This window comes from Loxodonta africana, chromosome 10 (genome assembly GCF_030014295.1).
Source record: "Loxodonta africana isolate mLoxAfr1 chromosome 10, mLoxAfr1.hap2, whole genome shotgun sequence".
NCBI classification, from domain to species: domain Eukaryota; kingdom Metazoa; phylum Chordata; class Mammalia; order Proboscidea; family Elephantidae; genus Loxodonta; species Loxodonta africana.
In genome coordinates this window covers 63885012-63911373 of record NC_087351.1, presented here as the reverse complement: position 1 = coordinate 63911373, position 26362 = coordinate 63885012, and the positions used below count along the sequence as shown (strand labels likewise).

The window sequence follows — 26362 nt, the reverse complement described above, 5'->3', positions numbered from 1 at the left end:
CACAATGAGATATCACTACACATGTATCATAATGGCTAAAGTAAAAAATAGTGACAGCGCTAAATGCTGGAGAGGATATAGAGAAATCAGATTGTTTATATATTGCTGATGGGAATATAAAATGGTACAGTCTGGCAGTTTCCTTTAAAGTTAGCATACGCCCAGCAATTCTACTCTGAGGTATTTATCCAAGAGAAAGGAAAACTTATTTTCACACAAAAGCCTATACATCAATGTTTGTAGCTGCTTTATTCATAATCACCAACATCTGGAAACAGTTCAACTTCCTTCAACTGGTAAATAGACAAACTGTGGTATATCCATACCATGGAATACTATTCAGCAATAAAAAAGGAACAAACTAGTGATACATAGGACCACCTGGATGAGCCTCAAATGCATTAGGCTAAGTAAAAGAAACCAGACTCAAAAGGCTAGTTGATTCCATTTATATGACATTCTGGAAAAGGCACAACTATAGGATTAAAGAACACTTCAGTGGTTTTTTTTTTTCAGTGGTAGCCAGGGATCAGAGGTGGGGTGAGGAAAGTAGAAACACTAGGAAATCTTTTGGGGTGATGGAACGGTTCTGTATCTTGATTGTGATGGTAGATACTCAACCCTAAGCATTTGTCAGAACTCATAGAACTGTACACCAAAAAAGTAAATTTTATTGTAAGTAAATTTAAAAATAACTTTTAAAAAAAGAAACATTCTATTGAAAGAAAATAGCGGCTTTTTTTTTTTTTTTAAGCCCTCCTCAAATCTTGATTCATCCTGTAAAATTTCTGGGTGGAGTTAAGAGAAAGTTCTTTTAAATTGACAAAGATGGTTTCCAAGTATAACTGATATTTTTGCTACTTGAGGAGAGATCCAAAGTCCAGATCTTTAGCTTGCAAACTCTCCATATAGATACTAACTGTATGAAGTGTAGGTCAGCACTCAGTTATTCATGGGTGAATGACACAGATTGCGGATGAGGTTCAGTGAGCCTTTAACTCCAGGCAATTCTCCCAGTACACTTCGGGGTTGCCTTTCCCTACCCATCAATTCGTCAAATACAAAAAAAATTTGTATTGGTTTGATCATGCTTGGCTTAAATTCTTTTTGTTATTTCTTCGTTTTTATTAAAATCACGAGTGAAGTTGTTGACTAATGAGTAGTTACTACTGATTTTCTTTCCCTTGAGATTTACCAGAAATATTACATATAAAGACTTGTAAATATCCTTACCTTGGAGCACTTTCTCATTCTGGGTCCTAGTTCGATGACACTTGAGGGCTAGAGCAAGGTCTTCTCTCATCTGACAGCTTTGTGTACCTTAACAGCTTAGGTCTGCTCAGACTCCTAAAGGTAAAATGTAACGCATAGGTGGGCAGCATGAGGACGACTTCTTAAGTAGTTAGCATAGTACTTGGCAAAATAAAAGCACTGTTTCCAATTATATTTTACCTTTCAGTTTTTTTGTGTTATGTAGGGGCAATGAAAAAAAAAAAAAAAAGCAGAGGAAAGGACAGAGAAGAAGGAGAAAAACATAAACTCCAACACTACAAAACCTGCTAATCCTGAGGCTGGAAGTCTGAACTTTCCTAGAAATGAGGTTCAGCCTATTCACAGGGTTTATTAATGATTCAGACCTGACAAATTTGGGCTTGTGAACAGAAGAGGCTGAAACAGATTGTCCCATATAAATAAGTCTTTAAAGTGACACCCGCACGTAAGTAATGGTTATGAAGTACCAGATGTTCTTAATGAAGTGACCACTTAACTGCACACACACACGTAAGAGTCTAAACTGGAGACAGTGCCCTTCCCCAGATGCTTTCCCATCATTTTTCTTTTCTTTTTTAAATAGTCCACCTTTCCCCTCCTGCCAGAAAATAACAAGCTAGCTTTCTGCTTATTTCACTCTATCTACTATTCCGTTTTGTTTTTTTTTTTTACTATTCTGTTTACTGTGGCCACCAGATGCTCTGAGTAGGGGCTAAAGGAAGGTCTTTAAATCCAAACTATCACATTAATGCTTCCACATCTAAGTCAAGTGAACAGGGGTCTATTAAGCCCTTCCTATATACTCTTCCTTTGAAGAGAAAATAGCCAGAAAGCTGGGGGAAGAGTGCATCATTAGTGCTTTGAACTGGTCTCACAGAGGGTGCTCCTCATCTTGTCTATTTCTCCCTGGCATGACATGGGACAGAAGACCGTGGAGGTTTGGCTCAACGATCCCTAGCCTGGGAGCTTGGAGACCTAGTTCTGTTTCTGCTGGTGCTACAATGCTTGAACAAGTGACTGAATCTCTAAGTCAGAGTTTTATCACACTAAAATGAGGGGGTTAGATTATGGGATTTCTCAGGCCTTTTCCGGTCCTAAAATTCTGTAAGTTTATGAAACAAGGAAAAAGTGCATGAAATTCAATTAGATTAAATCCATAATGAAGTTGAAGGATACACAAGCTCAGCATTCCTGCATCATTAACTCACCTGTTTATCAGTACATTTGACATCCAATATACTGAATAAAAATTGAAGATGTGGCAAGGGGACACAAATGACACTGTTAAAGGAGGGTACTTTAGAAACGTGGAGACTTTTGTAAAGTTCCAGGGTATATGGTACAATGTTATATTGAAGATGTTAAATACTCAGGTTTCGAGTCAGCTGGCCCAGGTTCAAGGGGCCCTGATGGTGCAGTGGTTAGGAGCTTGGCTGCTACGCAAAGGGTGGGCAGTTTGGATCCACTAGCTGCTCCTTGGAAACTCTATGGGGCAGTTCTACTCTGTCCTATAGAGTCACTATGAGTCGGAATCAACTCGAAAGCAATGGATTTTTTTGGCCCAGGTTCAAATCTCAGCTATACCACTTAGTATCTGTGTAATCTTAGCCAAATTACTTTCTCGGAGCCTTAGTTTATGAATGTAATAGGGGATGATAATATTATTCTCCTCAGAGAGTTGCTGTGAAGATTAAATGAAATGATGCTTACATGCTTGGATCATGGAACATTTGATAAATGTTAGATACTATTGTTATTACTCTTATAATAACAATAACTAGTACTACTACATACAGTGTATGGTGAATGATGCACTCCAGAAGTGTATGTAATGGTGGCAGTAGGGAGAAGGGACAGCTGTGCTGGGATGGTAAAGGCTTGTCATCCAAAGTCCAACATTTTAGTTACAAGATAACAAAGAGATAAAGAATGTGTGTACAAACAAAACAAATCCACAGTGCAAATTACATCAGGCACTACTACTTATTAGGTGGGTGACTTTGGGCATGTCGCCCAACCTCTCTGAGCCTTGTTCTGCCCATAAGGATACTGGTGCTCATCTCTTAAGGATGTTGGAATGAGTTACATGAGATAATGCAAGTGAAATCATGCATTGAAAACCACTAACTCCTCTACAAAGATAAGGATTGTTATGAGTATAGAATAGTAAGATTATGAACCAAATCTACAATAGAAAATGTTCTAAAATAAGATATCCATTTGTCTGCCATGCTGAAATACTTTCCATCTTTTTGATGAGTCAGAGAGTCAAGGTCATCATCATAAACATCTATTTAAAAAAAAAATCCATTGCTGCTGAGTCAAATCCAACTCATAGCCACCCTATAGGACAGAGTAGAACTGCCCCATAGGGTTTCCAAGGCTGTTTTTTTTTTTTTTTTAATCTTTATGGAAGCAGACTGCCACATCTTTCTTCCACAGAGCAACCAGATGGATTTAAACTGCTAACCTTTTGGTTAGCAGCCTGGTGCTTAATGATGGCACCACCAGGGCTCCTGCATATAGGAAAAAAAAAAAAACCCACTGCCAGTTGAGCTGATTCCAACTCATAGTGACCCTATAGGACAGAGCAGAACTGTCCCATAGGGTTTCCAAGGAGCAGCTGGTGGATTCAAGCTGCCGACCTCTTGGTTAGCAGCTGAGCTCTTAATTACTGTGCCACCAGGGTGCCCACATATAGGAAGGCAGGGTAAATCTTGACTATTAAAACATACTTGTCTGTAATGCTTTACCATGTTAATCTGCTTTCATGTACATACCTCTTTTAATTTCCACAGTCTGACACGTGCATAAGGCCGTTTATCCCCACCCTGACCCTGTCATTAGTTTTAATTGATGTCTTCCTTCACTGCTGCTATATATCTGGACTCTGCTCTGGCTTCTCCTCATTCATATCATGTAGTTATTATTGAAAGCAGACATAGGAATAATATCAAACACTCATCTTGAATGCTAGAGAATGGAGGGAGCCTTTGAGCAAGGAAGGGGCATATTTGGTTATTTTAGATAGTTTAATTAGTAGCAGTTGAACTCTCATAGAGTGGGACATAGGGACTAAAGTAGGGAACTAGAACTAGGTGAACCAGTGAGTGTTATTCAGTGAAAGGAAAGGTGATGAGGGCCTGAATCTGAGTGACGGCAGTAAGAATGGGAAAAAGGCAAGAGACTTTGCAGGAAATAAATCTACAGAACTTCATTAATTCAATAAATGTTTTTGAACACCTACTAGGTGCTAGGTACTAACTACACAAGGGGCTAGGAATACATCGGTAAGATAGACATAACCTTTATCTCTGTGAATTTATGGTCTGTGGCACTAGTCAAGTAATTGGTTGTCAATGAGAGAGAAAGCAGGAAGTCATATAGAGGTGACTGAGGATTTCGGTCTGGGTGCCTTGGAAATGGTGGTGCAGTGAACAGCAATGGAAGGTGGGAAGTGGACTGAGTTGGTGTGAAAGGTGACACATATGGTGTACAGCATGATAAATTTAAAGAATTGATATCTAATTAAAATAATTTCTAAAAGCAGATGGCAAACCCAAGGAGTTCTGGACTTAATGCTTGGATTTTGTAGATCCAGTGTTGGCACAAAGTGATACATATGGAGTTATGTCGTTTCTTAATGTCTAAAACAGGCAGCCAAATTTGGTTGGAGACATCTACTTTATTCCTGGTCCCAAATTTTAGGAGATATTTTTCTTGTAAAACTTACGTGTGAAGGTTCATCAACATAGTAGGCAATGTCTTTAGATATAGTTTTATTTTTAAGTAAGCTTTTTATTTTAAAACAGTCTTAGATTTATGGAAAAATTGAGAAGACAGTACGGAGAGTTTCCATGTGCCCTGTACCTAGCTTCCTGTATTAGTAACATCCTACATTAGAATGGCACATTTGTCACAATTAATGAACCAATATTGATACATTAGTATTAATGCAAGTTCACACTTTATTCAGATTCCCTTAGTTTTTACCTAATGTTCCGTTGCTGTTGTGGGATTCTATCTAGGATGCTACATTGTGTTTTAGTTGCCATGTCTCCTTGTGCTCCTTTTGGCTGTGACAGTTGAATACAATTTTATAAAGATACTGAAATGTATATCAAGTTGACTTTTCTTATAAATCCCCTCTATGCCAAAACAAAACAAAACAAAACCCAAACGCACTGCCTTCAAGTCGATTCCGACTCATAGCAACCCTATAGGACAGAGTAGAACTGCCCGATAGAGTTTCTGAGGAGCCCCTGGCAGATTTGAACTGCCGATCACTTGGTTAGCAGCCATAGTACTTAACCACAACGCCACCAGGGTTTCCAAAATATAGAAGTTGAAAACCAGGGTGATGAAGAGTTTTAGAAATAGATAGTGGTGATGATTGTATAATATGGTGAATGTAATTAACATCAGTGAATTGCACACTTAAAAATGGTTAAAATGGCAAAGCTTATGTTTTATTTATATACTTTCCACAATAAAATTTTTTTTTTAATTGATGATTTTCATTTTGGTATACTTACCGTCACTTGCCTTTCTCATGGTTAGTACACAGATGTAGCTGCTTCTGATGTCTGCTTCAGCTTTTTGGTAATAAAACCATGCCATCAGCAAAGATCTTTTCCACTTTACTTTGGCAGTGGGAAATCCACCCTATCCAACTCATGGAGTGTCTTTATCAGGTTGTATGGCCATGGTTAAAAAAAAAAAAAAAAAGGCAGCTGTAGGACATACGTCACTTTGTATCACATAGAATTTGAGAGCTTGTTCTTACCCATGCTAAGCTTGGCAGCAGTAGTACAGTATAAGAAATATGAATAGTGTTTCATGTGGACATTCCACTACTTGGGTATCCATCTATATCAATAGAATCAAAGACTGAGGAGAGAACTTGATTTTATAGTCTTCATATTTCTGTCTTTTCTTCACTTGTTTGTTGTTGTTTACTACAAGCTGTTGTAGCCTGAGTGAGTCATTTAAATTCTCAGAATCTCATTTTCCTTATCTCGTGGGTTTGTTTTAAGGATTGCAAATAATATATGACAGTGTCTAGTACATAATAAATGTCCAATAAACTATACCTATTATTATCTCCGAATCAGAGATGCAGACTCCTTAAATGTAAGGATCATGTTTTCTCTACAAAGTCTAGATATTTATAGTTCTCCAAGCATGCATGAGATCATGCTCAATTAACAATTACAACTTTATAAATGATAGGAAATACTAGAATTAATTACTTTCATCAGGCTGGCAGAATTAGAGGTACTGAGCAAAGTAACTGGCCTACCAGGGAATCAGCCCAACAGTCTTGGGAGATTAAAAACTTGGGTCCAGGAGTCAGACTACCTGGGTTTGAATTCTGGTTTCCACCCTTACTGACTGGGATCTTATTAAAGTTACTCGATTCTTCTCAGCTCCGTTTCTGTATCTGTAAATTAGGCATATTCTTGGAATTAATAGGATAGTATATATACAGTCCTTAGACAGAATCTAGTACATTATAAAGTTCAATTAAGGCTTGCTATTATTATTATTATTGGCTTCATTGGCATTGTTCTGACTCATGCACCAACTTCTAAAGGAAGTGACAGTGGCCAGCAGGTCACATGCAACAGAAATGAGGTGACTCAATTTGGTAAGAAGCACAGCATGTCTAGGAAAGAAGTATAGACGGAGCCAAGGACAACAGCCTCTGGAAACACAGCCACAGCCACTACCCATGAAGACAGTACACACTGAGGTCATTCTTGGGCAGCCACTCAACTCATTAGAAGTTGACCAGCTCTTATTTACTCAACATTGTGTTGGGTAGCTGTGGGAGTGTTAAAGGAAGTGAAAAGTAGAACCTTTGAGGAACTTACAGTCTGGGTGGAGAGAGAAGTCTTTGTAAAGAGGATTGATACAGATGTTATTTAACTAAGTGCTGAATTGTGTGGGCCACCCTATGCTTTCAGTAAGAGTTACAAGAGGGGAGAGGGCAATATTGGCCTTTATGCATTATTCTTTGTAAAGGAAAATAATGCCATTAGCAATAGCATCTCCAAATATAATTATCAGTGGAAATATTTCATCTACCAACATATGAGCCACACTTTTCATTCCTATTTTTCCAGCAACAATCCACAATGTAACAAATATGTGAAGAATCAGGGAGTGAGTTATTCAGAAAAAAGTACAGGAGTTATGACAGATTTCTTTACAGAATATTTTTCCAATTCAAATCAGTAAGGGTTTACTAAACAGCCCTTCTGTACCAGGTATTGTGCTAGACTCATGAGATACAGAATGAGGAAGAAGCAGTCCTCTTCTTAAGGACTGGTTCACATTCTGGTGGCCATGTGGGACTATCAAGGCATCTACTTCTAAGGTCCTTCTTTCTTCCTATGCTCTGGCTCATGGTAAAAAACAGTCTGAAACAGAAATAATCTGTAGTTAAGAAAGTATAAGAAAAAAAAAAGACAGAAGTATGTCTTTACATAAAGGCTACCCTTTTAACCCCTTTTAACCAGTTGAAGGGACAGACATTAACAGGCTATCCCAGCACTATAGGTAAGGACCTAAGACAGCGAGAGTGCTCAGGTGTTACAGCAGCACAGAGGATTGGCTCTCTGTGGAAGCTGAAACTCAGGGATGTGATGTGGTGTCTGAACTGAATATAGAGGGAAATAAGAGATCATGAGAAGATGGGAAGGTATTCCAGGCAAGGAACAGCATAAGCAGAGGCACACCTGGGTCCTGTTGCTTGTGTAGATGGGGAACTGTAAACAGTCAGCATTGCTAAAGGCCTAAGGCAGGAAAGGGCAGGAAATGGCACACAGAAACCAAGCCAGGGAGGTCCTTCCCAGCCCTGTTGGACAGGTCTCTGTCATATAGGGTTGTTGTGAGTCAGAACGCCTCGATGGCAATGGGTTTGGTTTTTTTGGTTTAAAGGTAAGGGAACCCACCAGAGAGTTTCTGGCAGGGACGTGTGATGGTCAGATGTGTGTTTTAGATACATGTAGAGAAAGGATTTAGTGAATGACGAGATTAGTTAGGATTGGGCACTGCTGCATGGAACAGTGGCTTGAGCAAAAATGGGTTTGTTTTCTCATGTAACAAGAAATCTGGAGGTAGACAGTTACTGATTGCTCAGACACTCATCCCCCTCCTGTCTTTTTGCTCTGTCCTGTTTGTTGTTAGGTGCTGTTGAGTTGGTTCTGACTCATAGCACAACTCTATTTTTTATACATGCTAGCATACCCACCCTGGAATTTTATGGAAAGTTATGCAAAGAAGCACTGTGTACAGCAAATATGGGAACATTTTCTGCCAAGCCTACCTCCAATACCAACATTCACAGGCACTGGTCAGTGCTATAGATAGAATCTGTTCTCGAATACCAACATCTATTTGCCACGCTATGGAGCAAATGTGCTTTCATTCTCTTGATGAAAATAACAGGAAATGTCATCATTCTTGAAGTCTTTATATTTATAACAGAAATATAACCATAAAAAGAAAATATAACCATGGAGACTTTTGCTGAGACTATTGGCAAGGTGTCTGGTAACATCTGGCTTAGGATAAAAAATCCTACATCTAACTAATTTTGCCTTTCAAGCAATGCTCATATCTACTCTAAGGAGCCAAACCAAGGGGGCTAAACACTTCTACAGAAGTCCTGTATAACCTCAAGCCTAGAAGGGGCCTCTGCCTCTTTAGCCCATCTGGCAGACCACAGACATTCTCCTCTTGAAGAGGGAGCTGTGGATACAATGGGAAGTATTTCTTCTGTATTTACTTTGACCAGTGAAATAGCTATGACAGATTTTTTCTTTTTCCCCAAGACACAAAGTGACATTTCAAAGGAGAAACTACTCTTTTGGTGCCACAGAGGCTTTTAAAAATAATATTAGAGTAAGGATTGTCTGCTCAAGCACAGCTCCCCAAAGCCTCATATTTCGAGTAGAATTTAGCCACTCTGTGCAGACAGGAAGCCAGGACTGCTCATTTCAACTTCTTCTCTATTTAATCTACTCCTAGGTGCTCAGAATCAGATTAAAAACTGGTGACATCCTCTTGGTTCCAGGGCCCTTTTTGCCTGTTTTGTTGTTAAATGCACCCTACATGGCAGTGCTGCCTCTTTTTTTTTCCCCCTTCATATTTATGCTTTGTTTTCCCAACTGGATCATAAGCTCCTTAAGGTCAGGGGCCACATCTTGTAGTCCTTTATTTCTTGCAGAGTTGTGTTTGTCATGGTAAACTTTCAGGAAATAGTTGTGGAATAGAAGAACGATGAAAACTGGACAATAGTGGTAGGTGAGTTGCTAGGCAGCTTGGTAAAGAGAATTAGAGAACTCGGTTCAGCTTAACAGGAATGGAGGTGTAGGAAAAAGAATACTGCATTCTGAGCCAGGAGACATGGGTCCTAGTCCTAGATCTGCTAGCTCACCTTCACTCATTCAATGACATTTCTTAAGCTTTTCCTGAAGAGCCAGACAGGCATTTTGCCAAGTACTGAATAAGACAAAATCCCTGCTCTGGAGGTGTGGTGGTGGTGGTGATGTGGGAGACATATGGAAATCAGTTTTGGAGGAGATATGTCTGATTGAATATATAATAATGGCAAGCACAGGGCACATGGATGCAAGCAGAAGGGGTTTCTAAATTAGACTGTAGTTTCTGGGAAAGCTTCCTGAAGGAGGAGGGTTTTGATTCAATTCTTGGGTGGGTGTTGGCTAGATGAATTTGACTAGAAAAGCGTCATAGTTATACAGACCAGCATGTGATGATGTTCCAAACCATAAAAAAGAATGCTGCATTTGAGAACTAAAGTCTCAATGGAAATAGTGGTTGTGGCAAGAGACGAGCTTAGGAAGGTAGACTAGAGCTACCTTGCAAAGGGCCTTGTGGCAATATAATTTAGTGGTTAAGAGCAGAGTTTCAGAAATCAGACAGAACTGGGTTTAAACCCCAGCTCTGGTACTTACCAGCCATGTGACAATAATTTTTTTTTTTTAACCCCTCTCAGCCTTAATTTCCTTAGCATAGTGTCTAGTCATGATAGTTATCTGTTGCTGAAAAACAAATTGTCCCAAAACATAGTGGCTTAAAACAAAGCACGTTTAGTAACTTACAGTTTGTGTGGGTCTGGAATCTGGGCCCCACTTAGTGGGCCCTCTGCTTTAGAGTGTCTCATAAGGTTGCAAAGTGTCAGCCAGGGTTGGAGTGTCATCTCAAGGCTTGACTGGAGAAGGATCAGCTTCTAAGCTCACTTACCTAGTTGGCAGAATTCAGTTCCTTGCTGGTGTTGGTAAAAGGCCACCCTCAGCTCCTTGCCAAGTGGGCCTTCCCAACATAACCAGCTTTCTTCATCAAAGACAGCAACAGTCTGCTAGCAGACGGAAGGCACAATCTTTTGTAGTCTAATTATCGCAGTGACATCCCATCACTTCTGCCACATTTTATTGGTTAGAAGCAACTCACTAGGCCAGCCCACACTCCGGGGGGTGGGGAACTATACAAGGACATAAATACCCAGAAATGGGGATCAACCAGGCCATCTTAGTATCTGTCTGCCAGCCACACTAGTCTATAACTTATTATCACTAAGTAAATGTTAGCTAGCTACAATTATTATGGTGAACTGAGACATTTGGAGAAGCTACAGGGAGCCAATGAAGGATTTTATACCTGGGACTAGCTTTAGGTGATCTTGGGCAAGTTATCTAGTGTCCTTGAGACTTCATTTCCTCCTCAGTAAAATGAAATACCTTTTCCGCTAAGAAATGAGAAAATGTATGTGCAAGTATAAATGTTTTTATTAGAGCAAATACACAACTCTTCACAGTTTGAGGAAGCAAACTGCTTTGGGCAAATTTTCCATCTTTTGTTGATTCTGTTAATATCACAGTCTGATATCTTCAAGGGTTTTAGTGTTCGGCGCTAAGGATTTGTATAACTGGAATAAACACCCACAAAAAGAAGCCTGTCTTTTGAGAGTCCCTTAAGGCCTTTTCAAGGTTTGCTCTTTTCTTCCTTTTTACATACCTTTTTTTTCTTCCACGGACGGGGGCGGAGTGGGGGGGGGGGCGCGCCTGACTATCTGGGAAATTTCAAGGCCCTTGGTAATAAAAATGGTAATAAAATCTCGCCAGTCTCCTGAGGCTTCTAGAGGGGATGTTTATGGTGGATGGGGTTCCCCCACACTCGCACAGCTGGTTTCAAGCTTGCGCTGTTTTCAGCCACCTTTTTTTCTACTGCTGCGGAGAGGCTCGGGTTACCATCTCTGTGCTAGCCAAGGCAGCCCCGACGCCCGCAAACGGCTTCCTCCCACCTCGGCCACCTCGCCTTCTCTCCCATTTCTGTTTGGTTCCCAGCCAGAATGCTTCACCCCCACGGTCTCCCCTCGTGCGGTTTACCTCGGAGAAGGTAAACAGCTCTGCTGGACAGGGAATGGCAGGCATGTCTGCGGGGTGGCACAGCCCCCCAGGAGGCCGGCTTTCGGGAAGGGACGGAATTTAGGAGTCAGCCTCTGGCTCCGCACAAAGGCGCGTTTCTCGGCAGGGCGTCTCCGGTGCAGGGAAGCGGCCGAGAAAGCTGGGACAATGCTCCTTTGCTTCTCAGCCTGGGCTCGAGGGCGAGGGGAGCCCGGAGACCCAGGCAGGGCGCAAACTCATACTGTGCCGCACCACCACACCCCGGTCCTGTAAGTCTGGCGGGGCATCTCCGGGGTCGCCCTTAGGTTGATGTCACCCCCCGCAACGCCGCTGCCCTCGGAGCTTGCGGGCCATTGGGTCCGGGGGACCGGCCTCGCTGGGACCTCGGGGTAGCCGGGACGGGTGGGCTGGAGGGATCCCGGGGAGGAGAGGAGGGGAGGACGAAGTGGGGGAGGAGGAGCAGCTCCGGGCAGCCTTGGCCTGGGGCTTTTACCTTGCCGGCTCTGCTGCTTCTGCGACCGCCGCCTTAGAAAACTTTTAACTAGAACCAGATGTGTCGGCCACGGTCGAATTTTCTCAGACCCGGCGATTGGTCCCCGGCCGAGGACTGCAGCCAATCAGCACATTGGGAGGGCCGAGAGCCCTGCCCCGCCGGACTCCCGCCGGGATCCTAGTTCGAGGCTGGCGCGCAGCCGCTAGTGGGCTGGCTGGCTGGACCCGGGACCCGCTCTGCGACAGGGCAGCACACTGGCCGAGTGAGCATGCAGGGGGACCGGACGGCCGAGCGGCCGGCGCTGCTACAGCCGCCTCCGCTGCTGCTGCTGTTGCTGCTGCTGCTGCTGTCCCGGGTTGCGGCGCTGCACCCAGGCGAGCTCTTCCCCTACGGCGAGTCGTGGGGGGACCAGCTCCTGCAGGAAGGCGATGACGAGAGCTCAGCAGCGGTGAAGCTGGCGATCCCCCTGCACTTCTACGAAGCCCAGTTCAGTGACCTCTACGTAAGTTCAGCCCCCTCCTGGTGCGGGACTAGGCGCATTTCTCCTAGCTTCTTTCCAAGCTTCATGCAGTGTCTATCTCACAGAACCTCCGCCTGCGGGAGGAAGGAAAATAGTCCCAACGCCCGGCCGTCCGGATCGCCCTTGGGGTGGGAGCGAGCTTTGCAGCAACGCTGCTGCCCGACCCGCTGCAGTTCTTTACCACCAGTGGAGAGCAAGAATTGTTCGCAGCCATATACGCGTCCCGGTCAGAAAAGAATGTGGAGTCGCTAAGGTGGTTATTGGGGTTTCCAGTTAGCACCTCGAGAAGGCTGTGCACGCCTGCAGAGCAAAGCTGGGGCGTTTCCTCCTCGGACCTGGGCGTTTTCTCCCCAGGGACACGGGGCTCCAAGGTTGTTCGGGAAGTGACGAGTTTCAGGGCTCCAGGACCTACTGAGCCGCTCTTTGGGTAGAGGTGAAGCACCACGCACCCGCTGAAGGTGCGCTGGTCGCCCTGAGCCGGGAGTCTGGCTCCCTGTGGGTGGATGCAGTGCGTTCGTGCCTGGCGCGGTTGGAAGCGTGGCTGCCCTTCCCTCCCTGGGGGACAGGGTGGGCGAGCACATCTGGGCTTGTGGTGGCCACCCTGTGGCTTCATGCAGCCTAAGTGACCGTCACCTTTTTTGTCTTTCCTCTCAGGTGGGCACCAATGGCATCATCTCCACCCAGGACTTCCCGAGGGAGACCCAATACGTAGACGATGATTTCCCCACAGACTTCCCAGCCATCGCCCCCTTCCTGGCCGACATCGACACCAGCCAGGGCAGGGGCCGGATCCTGTACCGTGAGGACACGTCCCCAGCAGTGCTGGGTCTAGCTGCCCGCTATGTACGCGCCGGCTTCCCGCGCTCCATCACGCGCTTTGCCCCCACCCATGCCTTCCTGGCGACCTGGGAGCAGGTGGGCGCCTATGAGGAGGTCACACGAGGGGCGCCGCCCTCTGGGGAGGTAAGTAACAAGCAAGGCTCTGCAGCCCAACAAACTGGGGAATGGGCGTGATTACTGAGCTGGAATGGGGAAATGGCTCCGGGTGTTTACTGAGCCTGCGCCAGCCCTGAAGCTAATGTATCATTTGGTGGCACCCAGGGTTCAGTGGCCTGGAAGTGAAGAAGGCAGCTATATCCAGGCTTCCTCTGAGGTTCTAAGAGATGGTCACTGTACCCAAGAGAGGTTTGCTCAGGGAATATGAGGAACAGAGTGCAGCTGAAGAAAGCCCTTCTGAACTTACACATGGTGGTTTATTGTTCACTTGTTTATTTTTAGAATCACCTCTAAGTATAGAAGTATTATTTTTAATTATATGTTCATGGAAGGAAAAAATCAGAAAATAGAGGGAATTTTTAAAAGAACAACCGCTCATTTTCCTACCACAGTTAAAAATTTCCATGAGCATGCTTCTGGAGGTTTTTTTCTGCTCACATCTGTGTCTGTCAGTACCTATTAACGATGTGTTCACACTACACATATTGTTTTGCAACCTACTTTTTTCCCCACTGAATAATATATTGTGAATATGTTTTAATGTCAATAAGTATAATTCTATATCATTTATAACACTGCACAATTCCACCCAGTATATATACCACAATTTACTCAACCAGTGGCCTCAGTGGTCATTAGGTTATTTCCAGTTTTTCATTATTATTAATAATACAGCAAAGCACTTTTTTTTTTCTTTCTTAAGCTAAATCTTTCTACATGTCCTTAGTTGACATTCCAGGAAGTAGAATTGGTGGTCCACAGAGGATGCATTTTTTATAAGGTTCTTGCTTGCTTTTGCCAAATTGCCCTCCAGGTACCAGTCTACCTGCTCCTTAGTGTGCAGGAGACTGCCCTTGATTTGTTTTACAGTCTCCACCTGAAGAATGTAAAACTCCCAGTCTGTAGACTTCACAGCCATTTGAAGGCCACTGAAATTCTCCCAATGTACATCAGGTGGGGCAGGGTGGCTTGGCAAGTAGGGAAGTGCCTCATTCCTGGAGTAGGTAAGTGCTTCCTCCTTTGAAATTGGACATAAAGCTAAAAATGTCATATTCCAACGTAAAATTTACATCAATTTTAAATCATCAGAGTGTTTTTTAGCTATGGAAAGATCCTTCCTAAGAGTTTAAGTAACTTGCCGATTGTCACTGTGTAGTTCAACATGGTGGCCATTCTTATTCTGTGTTCTGAGGGTATGAGTATATCCTAAAATGTGCACTAAGCAAAAAAGATGCTAGATATAGAAATCACTTGTGTTTATGTTTTTTACCATTTAACTTAAAGTCAGACAATATTTAATTTCATTTACTGAATAATTTCTAAATATATGAGTTAAAAAAAAAATGTTCCTGTGGAGTCGACTCTGGCCCATAGTGGCCCTAGAGGACACAGTAGAACTACCCCATAGGGTTTCCAAGGAGTGGCTGGTGAATTTAAACTGCTGGCCTTTTGGTTAACAGCCATATCACTTAAACACTGCGCCACCGGGGCTCTGTATGAATTAGACATCTCAATTATTTAATTCAACAGAATAAAATTCAATTCAAACAAATATAATGAACACCTTTGTGCAGGACACTGGGCTGGGTGGAGTATTGGAGCGGACACAAAGATGAATAAGGCAAGATCCCCACCATTATTTTGTGTTCATTCATTCATTCATATTTGTTTACAAGTTTAAAAAAAAACTTGTTTGAAAAATTAAGTGTAATAAAAAACTTGGAAAACATAGAAAACAAACACTGTCTAATTCTCCTAACCAGAGGTTAATAATTTAATTAATAATTTATTATGTTTCTTCCAGTCTTTTTTTCTAAACATATATTTTATATGCGGCATATTCCTATAAAAAAAATTCCTATATGTACGTATAAATAATTTATGTTTAAACAGAGTTGAGATTTCGTCATTCAACAAACTCTTTTTACATTTTTACTGTATGTCAGGACTGGGGTAGGCACTATGAAAAGGTATACTTTCATACTTTAGTTGGGATATTGATTATTGTTCAATGTAGTAAGTATAGTAATCACTTTACTTAAGGAGCATAACTCCTTCCTTGTCAAAAGCCTCAATCTGGCTGGGAAGATTTTAGTGAAGAAGTTCCTTTGAGTCTGAGTTGAGCAGGGTGGAACATTCCACACAGAAGAGATAGCATATGACACATCATCTATGTACAGATAATATGTTTGGGGCATTGCATTTGGTACATTATTCCTGAAAAGGAAGGGTGGTGGGATATGAGACTGGACGTGCCATAGGGTAGGAACAGATCACATGCTGCTAGGAGCTTAGACTTTGTTATTTAGCAGTAGGCAGACTTTGAAGGATTTTAAGCAGGAGATTGGTACGACTGGATTTTTTCATTTTATTTTAAGAGAGCCCTATTTTACTGTACTGAGAAGGTAAAGGCTCAAAGGAAAGACTGATTACTTAGACAATCATTATATGTGTTGTTTATCCAAGCTATCGTGTTAGATTCTTATAACAATATTTTATTATGCTATTTTCCCATCAACAATTCTAACAAGATAGGTTCAACAAGAATAATTGTTTGCATTTCACAGATAAAGGAAATAGAAGTTCAAGCAACTGTTCAGAATTGTGCTGTTAGTGGCACAGAGAAAGGTTTAGAATACAGATTTCTTAGTCTCTCTTTTTTTTTTTGCTTTTGTCCACACTTTTCATGTGAAACCCATTTCCTTAGCTCAGGTGATGTAGGTAGATAAAGTAATATTTGTGCCTTTTCCAAAGACTTTCAATAAATAAGACTTGGGTTTTATTCTCTCAATGTGATCTTAGTACCAGAAGAGTCCTTCGCACTGTTTTTCATTCAAAGGAAGAATGAACTTGGAATGAAACCTGCTTGCAAAGACAATTTTCATGCCACTATCACTTCCAAATTAGTATCCCAATGCTCTGAAGAGAACTCAACTGCATCTGGTAGTTTTTCAACAGAGAAAAAAAAGACAAAATTGAGTTAAGCAGGATGAATCTACAAGATGAGCAACTGCACAGAGGCTCTAGGTTATGAAATCATGCTAGAGCTTTAACATCCAAATTTTATCAGGTCTTATTGGAAATTAAAAATTACAGACAAGGTAACTGTTAATTATTTTTCTTAATTTCTTCATCTTTAGCATTGGAATAATGGTTCCCTTACCCAGTGTCTTAGGCTGGGTTCTCTAGAGAAGCAAAACCAGTAAAGCATATATATATGTATATATATGAAAGAGAGAGAGAAATTTATTTCAAGGAAATGGCTCACACAGTTATGGAGGTTGGAAAGTCCCAAATCTGTGGGTTAGGCATCATGCTAGAGGCTTTTCCTGACTCACGTGGTTACAGGGGCTGACAAACCCCAAATAGGCAGGTCAGAGGGCAGGCTGCTGGCTCACGGGGCTATGGAGCTGACAAATCCCAAAATCTGCAGGTCAGACGGCAGACTACTGGCTCACATCCCAAGAACTGGAGGTCAGATGATGATGAATCTGATGCTGGATCAAGAGAAAGCTTTGCGAGACCATCCTTATATATTGGATACAGGCCATGTCCCAAAAGAAAATCCCCTTACATCAGATGAAAAAATCAAGGATAATTATATAGTACTGAAAATTATGGCCTAGCCAAGTTGGCACGTAACACTAACCATTACAGTCCACCCTTTGTCAACTTGGCACCTGTACACATCTCCTTAAACCATACATAATCTCTAAATAAAGACAATAATAAAATCATATTTGTGCCTAACATGCATACAACCAAAAACGCACTAGCCGTGTTTACGCCTTATATTTTATAATAAGTAATGTGATAAGGGAGAGAAGAAAACAAAAATATTTACTCTCTCTCCACACACACACACACACACACACACACACACACACGTTGTTGTCATTGAGTCAGTTCTGACTCATAGTGACCCTGTGTACAACAGAATGAAACACCACGCAAACCTGCACCATCCTCACACATATAATAAAAAAAGGAAGAAATACTCGTAACAATTATAGTCTTCATTTCTGCAACTGATCATGTGGTCGTAACTGGTATTTAGAACTACTTTCTTACACTACCCATTCTGTATTCCCTTTCCCCTCCGTAAGACCTTCAGCTGGTCATGGTTCTTTGCCTGGTAGGGTGACCCAAATCTTCATTCATGAAGGATCTGGGCCATCAGTACTCATGTCGGAACTGAATTGTACTTTTCCATTGACTCCAATCACAGGGCATGATAGTACTAAGAGACACCCTAAGGAATTTACTGTATTCCAGACGTAATCTTCTTTAACTCCATTATGCAAAACCAACCTGATTTTGCTTTGATATTCAGGATCAGTCCCACCAGCCAATATGGTAACTCCCTTCTTTGCCTGTTGATCCAGAGACATGAGGAACCCAAAGTGGCTAGGTGGCATTCTTAACTTCCAGTTCAATGGAATCCATGTTGTGTCTCCAGGTGGGAGCATTCCTCCTTTGGAACTAAGATCTCTAGAATGATAGAGCATGGGGTCATGGGTATAGGAAGTAAAGATTTTGTGAGGAGTGGGTCACTAGGAGTAATAGTGAGTGGTGCCACTGCCATTTCCACCCCTTGACCCCTGGACCTGTTAATCCTGGTGATGAGAGAAACAGCATGCTGGTTTAGATGCTGGTTTAGAGCATGTATAACCTCCTGGAGAACATTGCCCCAACCCCGCAAGGTATTACCACCTAGCTGGTGCCATAATTGTATCTTCAGAAGGCCATTCCATCATTCTATCAAGCCAGCTGCTTCAGGATGATGGGGAATATAATAAGACCAGTGAATTCCATAAGCATGGGCCAATTGCTGCACTACATTTTTATGAAGTGAGTTCCTTGATTCGAGGTAATGCTGTTTAGGATACCATGGTGGTGGATAAGGCATTCTTTAAGTCCACAGATAGTAGGGAAGGCAGGTGCATATCCAGAATTAAGTGTCTACTCCAGTGAGAACAAAATACTGCCCTTTCCATTATAGAAGTGGTCCAATGTAATTAATGTGCCACCAGGTTGCTGGTTGATCACCCTGAAGAATGGTACCTTGTTGGGAACTCCCTGTTGGTCTCTGCTGCTTACAAATTGGGCACTACAGCAGTGGCTGTAGCCAGATAGGCCTTGGTGAGTAGAAGCCTGTATTGCTGAGCCCATGTCTAATCTCCATCACTGCCATCATGACCCCTTTGTTTATGAGTCCATGGGACATGATGGAAGAGGCTGGGGAAAGGGAATGACTGGTATCCACATCCCGTTCACATGATTGTTAAAACCTTCCTCTGCCAAGGTCACCTTTTGGTGAGCATTCACATGAGACACAAATATCATCACTTCTCTGGCCCGTTCAGAGTGGTCTATCCACACACCTCTTCCTCATACCTCCTTGTCACCAATTTTCCAATCATGTTCTTTCCAAATTCCTGGCTTTCTAGCAAAACCATTGGCCACAGCCCATGAATCAGTATACAATTGCTCATCTGGTCATTTCTCCTTCCAAGCAAAGTAAAGAACAAGTGAGCTGCTTGAAGGTCTGCCCACTTGGGAGCATTTCCTTTCTTCACTGTCCTTCAGGGAGGTCCCAGAAAGGGGTTATAGTGCTGCCACTGTCCACTTTCAAGTGGTGCCTGCATATCACACGGAACCATCTGTAAATCAAGCACAAGTTTTCTCTTCCTCAGTCAACTGATCATAAGGAACTCCCCATGGAGCCATAGATGCAGACTGGGAGATAGAAGGTAATGTGACCGGTGGAGACCATGGGCATTTAGGCCACTTCCTCATGTAACTTACTTGTGCCTTCAGGTCCTGCTCAGGCCTGATCTCATATATACCACATCCATTTAATGATAGAGTGCTGCTATGAACATCCAACTTTATGACTCTGTGGGTCAGATAACAACCAGTGCATGCTGGGCAGCTCAGGCTGCATAGTCACTTGGTGGCCAATGGTTAAGTGTTCAGTCTCTGCTAAGGCCCACTAACAAGCTAAAAGTTGTTCCCCAAAAGGAGAGTAGTTATCTGAAGAGGATGGCAGGGGTTTGGTCCAAAATCCTAAGGATCTGTGCTGTGATTCACCAATAGAGGCCTGCCAAAGACTCCAAACAGCGTCTCTGTCTGCCACTGCCACTTCAAGAACTATTGGATCACCCAGATCATATGCCCCACGTGGCAGAGCGGCTTGTGCAACAGCTTGAATCTCTTACAGACCCTGCCCTTGTTCTGCGACCCACTGAAAACTAGCAGCTTTTCAAGTCACTTGATAAATAGGTCAGAGTAGCGCACCCGAAGGAGAGATATATTGACTCCAAAATCCAAAGAGGCCTACCAGGAGTTGTGCCTCATTTTTAGTCGTACAAGGGCCCAGATGCAACAACTTTTCTTCACTTTAGAAAGGGTATCTTGACATGCCTCACAACACCGGACCCCTAGAAATTTCACTGAGGTGGAAGGCGCCTGAATTTTTGTTAGGTTAATTTTCCACCCTTTAGCATGCAAATATCTTAGCAATAAGTCTAGAGTCATTGATATTTCTTCCTTACTATGTCCAGTCAGCATAATGTCATCAATGTAATAGACCAATGTGAAGCCTTGTGGAAGGGAAAGGCAATCAAGGTCTCTGCAAGACTAAATTATGACATAGAGCTGGAGAGTTGATATACCTTGAGGTAACCAGCTGAAAACAAAGTGCTTCTGATGGTTCTTTGAAACAGGTGTGGAGAAGAAGGCATTAGCCTGATCAGTAGCTAAGTACCAAGTACCAGGAGATGTATTAATTTGCTCAAGCAATGAAACCACATCAGAAACAATAACTGCAATTAGAGTCGCCATCTGGTTAATTTTTCAATAATCCGCTGTCATTCTCCAAGATCCATCTGTTTTTTGCACAGGCCAAATAGGTGAGTTGAATAGGCATGTGGTGGGCATCATCACCCCTGCATCCTTAAAGTCCTTGATGGGGGCAGTAATCTCTGCAGTCCCTACAGGAATACGGTATTGCTTTTGGTTTACAATTTTCCTAGGTAGGGGCAGTTCTAATGGCTTCCACTTGGCTTTTCCTATCATAATAGCCCTTATTCCACATTTCAAGGATCCGTTGTGGGTGTTCTACCAGTTGCTGAATATGTCTATTCAAATCATGCATTCTGGAACTGGTGAAATCACTACAGGATGGCTTCGGGGACCCACTGGACCTACTGTGAGATGGACCTGAGCTAAGACTCCATTAATAACCTACCTTCCTATGCCTCTACTCTGAGTTGTGGGCCACACTCATGTTTTGGGTCTCACGGAATTAGTGTCAGTTCAGAACCAGTGTCCAGCATCCCCCAAAAGTCTGATTATTTCCTTTTCCCCAATGAACATTCTCGTTAAAGACCATCAATCCCTTTGGGGAATGCTGGGAGAAAGCTTAATGGTATAAATTTTTGGCAGTATAGTGGGGTCCTTCCTCAAGGAAACCTGGCCTCCCTTTCATTCAAGGGGTTGTATGTCTATAAACTGGCTGAAGTCTGGGAATAAATTGAAGAATCATGACTCTTTATTCTGGCGATTTGAGTTAGACTGCTGTTCACTTGACCTAGAATTCTTCCACTTACACAGATCAAGTAAATACTTAGTAGATTTGTCATCTCTTTCACTCCTAGGATACCATGACTAAGTAGCCAACACCATAGGTCCATGAGTCAGGCTATTCTGATTACTGCTTTGACTCTGCTGTCCATTATGGTAACCATGCCTACCTTATCTTTGTTGATTGAGTGCTGCCACTTGTCCCCTACCACCATGAGATCCAATCAACCTCATTGTAGTTAAGTGTCTTAATTCAATTAGGGCAGTTCCCACAATCAAATCTGACTTACATAAAATGCAATTGCAGTGGTCTTCAAGGATGCTGGGGCTCCCTTCACAAATTTGTTCCTCAAGGTTGTGGTAAAAAAGTGTGTTCTCTGGGCACTCCATGGCTGGGTCTGTGGGTCCAGTCTGATAAATCTGCTCTAACATGCCAGTTTCCCGAAGGCTTTGAATACTTTCTTCTACAGTATACCAAGGCAAATCTGTCATTTCAACTTGATTTAGTGTAGGCCACCTTGTAATCCATGCTTCAGTAAAACAACCAATTAAACTATTAGATCTTTTCCTAACCTCTCGAGCTGAAATATTGAATGAAGAATCTGTGTTTAGTGGACCCATATCAATAAACTCAGACTGATCCAATTTTATGTTCCTTGCACCACTATCCCACACCCTTAATAGCCGTTCCCACACATATTCCCTAGGTTTCTGTTTGTATACATTAGAAAAATCAAGCAGTTCTTTTGGAATATAGTGTACCTCCTCCTGGGTCACACTTTGTACTTCACCTCTTGGGGCTTGCTGGGACTTAAGTCTGGTTATAGGTCTAGAAGCAAAAATGTGTAGAGAGATTAGGTCCTGGGGACATTCAGCAATGTCTTGTAAGACACCTGCCTCAGGCAATGCCCCAGGCACCACCCCAGGCAATATCTTAGACAAAGATTCTTTAGCCACAGCTGGGTTAATCTCATCTGATGGGGGTGGAAGGGTTAATGGTTTTAGTGGGGAGGGTTGCTTAGCATACAAAGAAGGAGTGATCCCTTCAGATGGGAGTAAGACAGCTGGTTCTGTTGGCAGGAGTGATTCATCAGAATTTAAGGGCTCACTGTCCTCAGTTTTCTGATTATCTGCCCATATGTCCCCATCCCATCCCAAGTTTCAGGATCCTGTTTCTTCCCAATGAATACTCTCATTTTAACTTTGACACTATTCAATGTTGGGAATTCAACTGATGTAATTCAGCCACTCTTGCAATAAGACTCTGGGTTTGATTTTCGGCAGTATCATCTCTGTTACTACAGGAAATAAGGCTTCCTTTCAGGGCATAAGTGACAACTTTCAGGTCTTGTATGTGGTGTTTAAGCTGTGACTCTGAAGCTTTGAGTTCATTCATTTCTTTCACCACTTTGTCTAGCAAAAGTAGGACCAACCACCAACTTCTTATATGTCCCATTGTTACAAAATTATAGAAAAGCATCAAGTATGTAATCACTCAGAGCATTGTTTATCACAAGTATTTGATCCAGTGGTAGTGATATTTTGTGCATTTCTATTGCCACCTCATGCCATGGATTAGTAGTGCCCTTTTTACTACTGGAGGCAGAGTCATCGATGCCTTTAAGACTAACCAGACTTGAGAATGAGTTCAGAAAACTCACCCTTATGATTTTGTCCCTGTAGAATTACTCTTGGTACCAAATGTCTTAGGCTGGTGTCATGGATTGAATTGTATCCCCCCAAAATGTGTGTATCAGTTGGCTATACCATGATTCCTGGTATTATGTGATTGTCCACCATTTTGTCATCTGATGTGATTTTCCCATATGTTGTGAATCCTGCCTTTATGATGTTAATGAGGGAGGATGGGCGGCAGTTGTGTTGATGAGGCAGGACTTAATTTATGGAATTGGATTTTGTCATGAGCCAGTTTCTTTTGGGATATAAAAGAGAGAAGCGAGCAGAGAGACAGGGGGACTTCATACCACCAAGAAAGCAGTACCAGAAGAAGAGCATGCCCTTTGGAGCCAGGGTTCCTGCATAGAGAAGCTCCTAGTCCAGAAGATTGAGAGAATAAACTTTTGTTTGTTAAAGCCACCCACTTGTAGCATTTCTGTTACAGCAGCACTAGATGACTAAGGCAGAATTTGGTACTGTGAGTAGGGTGCTGCTCTAACAGATACCTAAAATGTGCAAGCAGTTTTGAAACTGTGAATGGGTAGAGGAGTGGCAGTGCAGAAGATTGGAGGTGGCAGGGAACTTGGAGCAGCAGAGGCCTGGTAGCAGCAGAACCAGGAGACCAGAAGCAGACAATGCCAGAGCCAACCTACAGAGCTAGAGAGTTGAGTACCTGTGTGCAAGAGGCTTCCTGATGGAGTGGGGGTGCCTCCAGGCATTTATCAGTGGAGCTACAGAGCTTTGGAACACTTGCCCCCGCAGGGTAGATGTGAGCGTGAGGCCCAAGGGCTGAGAGGACAAGGAACACAGAAGCGGAGCTGCTTCAGTCTCAAAAGGTCTGGCCATGACCTCTGGAGTTTCAAAGGGGGGAGCCATGGCCTCTGGTATTTCTAAGAGTGGAGTTGCCACTCAGTGGACTAGGAGAATGGTATGCCTAAAGCCAAGGGAACAGAGTTGCCCGCCCAGTGGGCCCGGAAGGGGGAGCTGAATGAAGCCCAAGGCTGAAGGGCCTCCATTCAGAATCCAGGGAGTGTGACCAGTACCTAGAATCTGGAGGGCAGGGCCGTTGTGTAAATCGTCTCAGAGAATAGGGATTAATTTCAAAGCCTTGAGGACTAATGTAATGTGTTTTGTCGACTTGCTTGGTGCCCGTTATCCTTCTTTCCCTTCAATTTCTCTCATTTGTAATAGAAATGTCTAGCTTATGACTGTTTTGCCATCGTACCTTTGGAAGCAGATAACTTGTATTCTAGATTTCACAGATAAAGAGGAATATTTGGATTTTGGACTTGGAGTTGAGACTTTTGCTATGATATAATGGGGTAAATGTGTTTTGCGTGTTGCAAGGATGTGATTTTGAGGGGGCCAAAGGGTGGAATGTCATGGATTGAATTGTGTCCCCCAAAAAAGTGTGTATCAACTTGGCTAGACCATGATTCCTGGTATTGGATGATTGTCCACCATTTTGTCATGTGATGTGATTTTCCTATGTGTTGTAAATCCTGCCTCTATGATATTAATGAGTTGTGTTGATGAGGCAGAACTCAATCTATAGAATTGGATTGTGCTTTGCGCTGGTTTCTTTTCGGATATAGAAGAGAGAAGCAGGCAGAGAGGCAGGGGAACCTCATACCACCAAGAAAGAAGCTCCAGGAGCAAAGTGTATCCTTTGGACCGAGGGTTCCTGCACAGAGAAACTCCTAGTCCAGGGGAAAATTGGGAGAATAAAATTTTGTTTGTTAAACCATCTACTTGTGGCATTTCTGTTACAGCAGCACTAGATGACTGAGACAGCTGGGTTCTCTAGAGGAGCAAAACCAGTGAAATGTATGTGTGTGTATATACATAGAGAGAGAGAGAGACTTATTTCAAGGAAATGGCTCATGCAGTTGTGGAGGCTGGAAAATCCCAAATCCATGGGTCAAGTGTCAGGCTAGAGGCTTTTCCTGATTCACATGGTTGCAGAGTTTGATGACTCTCAAACCACCAGGTCAGAGAGCAGGCTGCTGGCTCACGGGGCTATAAGAGCTGGGAAATTCCAAAATCTGCAGGGCAGGTGGCAGGTTGCTGGCTCATGTCCCAAGAACTGGAGGTTAGATGATGAGGAGTCAGATGCAGGATTGGGAGAAAGCTTCCCCAGAACATCCATATATATTGGATGCAGGCCTCACCCCTAAGAAAGCTCTACTTACATTAGATCACAAAATGGAGGATAATTGTATAATACAGAGAATCACGGCCTAGCCATGTTTACACATAATGTTAACCTTTATACCCAGGGTGGTTGTAAAGAGAACAATAAAGATAAAAACACCTTGAAAAAAGAAGTGGTTTATAAACAGTTACCAAGTGACTTTGAAAGTAATGACCCAGACTCAGTCTTAGTTTCCTCACCTTTAAAATGGGGTAGCAATGCCTCCTGCCCTGTAGAATCGTTGTGAGGATTAACTGAGGTGATATTTTCAGTTAGCCATTGTAGTTCTTTACACTCAGAGGTTGCAGATTCTCAGTCAATCTGTGTTCCCCTCCTTTGGCTTGATAGGACCAGATTCTGGTTCTTTCATTTCTCTTAATTTATGAGGATGCTATGGTGTAAAACCTAAGATTCTTTGGATAAGGACTCTGAATTACAACTTTTATGTATGTGGTGGGGTGGGGGGCGGGGTTGTAGCTTCCATCTTTCTTTTACTTTTCTAATTAAAGTCATTCTCCAAACATTACCATATGCTGAGTTGGCTACAGAATTTGTTTCATTTAGAAAGGAGATGAGAATTCTGTTTGGAGAGAGGATGTTTTTTCAATTACCCATGTTGAAGCTTCTTCTGAATATTTTTAAAGAACCCTGGGTCTTGAGTTCTTATTTTAATAGTTCTTTGGAGATTGATTTTGGCAAACAGTAATCTACTTAACTCGAAGGACTGTGAGTTCTGCATGCCTTTCTTAAACCTTGGCATCCTAACCTTATATTTCAAAGTTACTGGAAATTTTAAGGTATCAGGGGAATGGCATCTTTTCTTTACCACATAAAACAATTTTAGTTCTGTGTCTGCCCTTTCTGTCCATAGATATTCATAGTGGGTGTGACAGAATGTTGCACCTGATATTGGATAAATGTCAAGGTATAATTGCATCTGAAAAAATGTGAGCAAAGAGTGTTTATCAAGTCAGTTCACCTGAGATTCCTTGAACTGTCATAGGCATGTCATAGAGCAAAGAAGTCCTGGTGTTGACTGTCAAACAACTAATGACACAAGACATAAAGAGAATTAATGCTTCTTAAAAACTGGTGTTTCTGGGAAAGGGTGTTTTGTTTTGGCAGTGAGAGTTGCAGAGAACTGTTACACAGATCTGTGTAGTATGGGGAATATATGGGAACTGAGGTCA

The 26362-nt window shown here is 42.6% G+C and overlaps 1 protein-coding gene across 3 annotated transcripts in view; it reads left to right on the top strand.

The window, feature by feature from the left end:
• Window positions 1–12331: 12331 nt before the first annotated feature.
• The window catches only part of NID2 (nidogen 2), an 80423-nt gene continuing 66392 nt past the window's right edge, over window positions 12332–26362 (top strand). For 2 of the 3 annotated variants that reach the window (XM_064292476.1, XM_064292474.1), the window contains exons 1-2: window positions 12332–12700; window positions 13373–13681. In XM_064292476.1, coding sequence (XP_064148546.1) covers window positions 12467–12700; window positions 13373–13681 — 543 coding nt within the window. In that variant the 5' untranslated portion in view covers window positions 12332–12466. The remainder of the gene's footprint in view (window positions 12701–13372; window positions 13682–26362) is intronic. The other variant, XM_064292475.1, reaches the window with a different exon arrangement.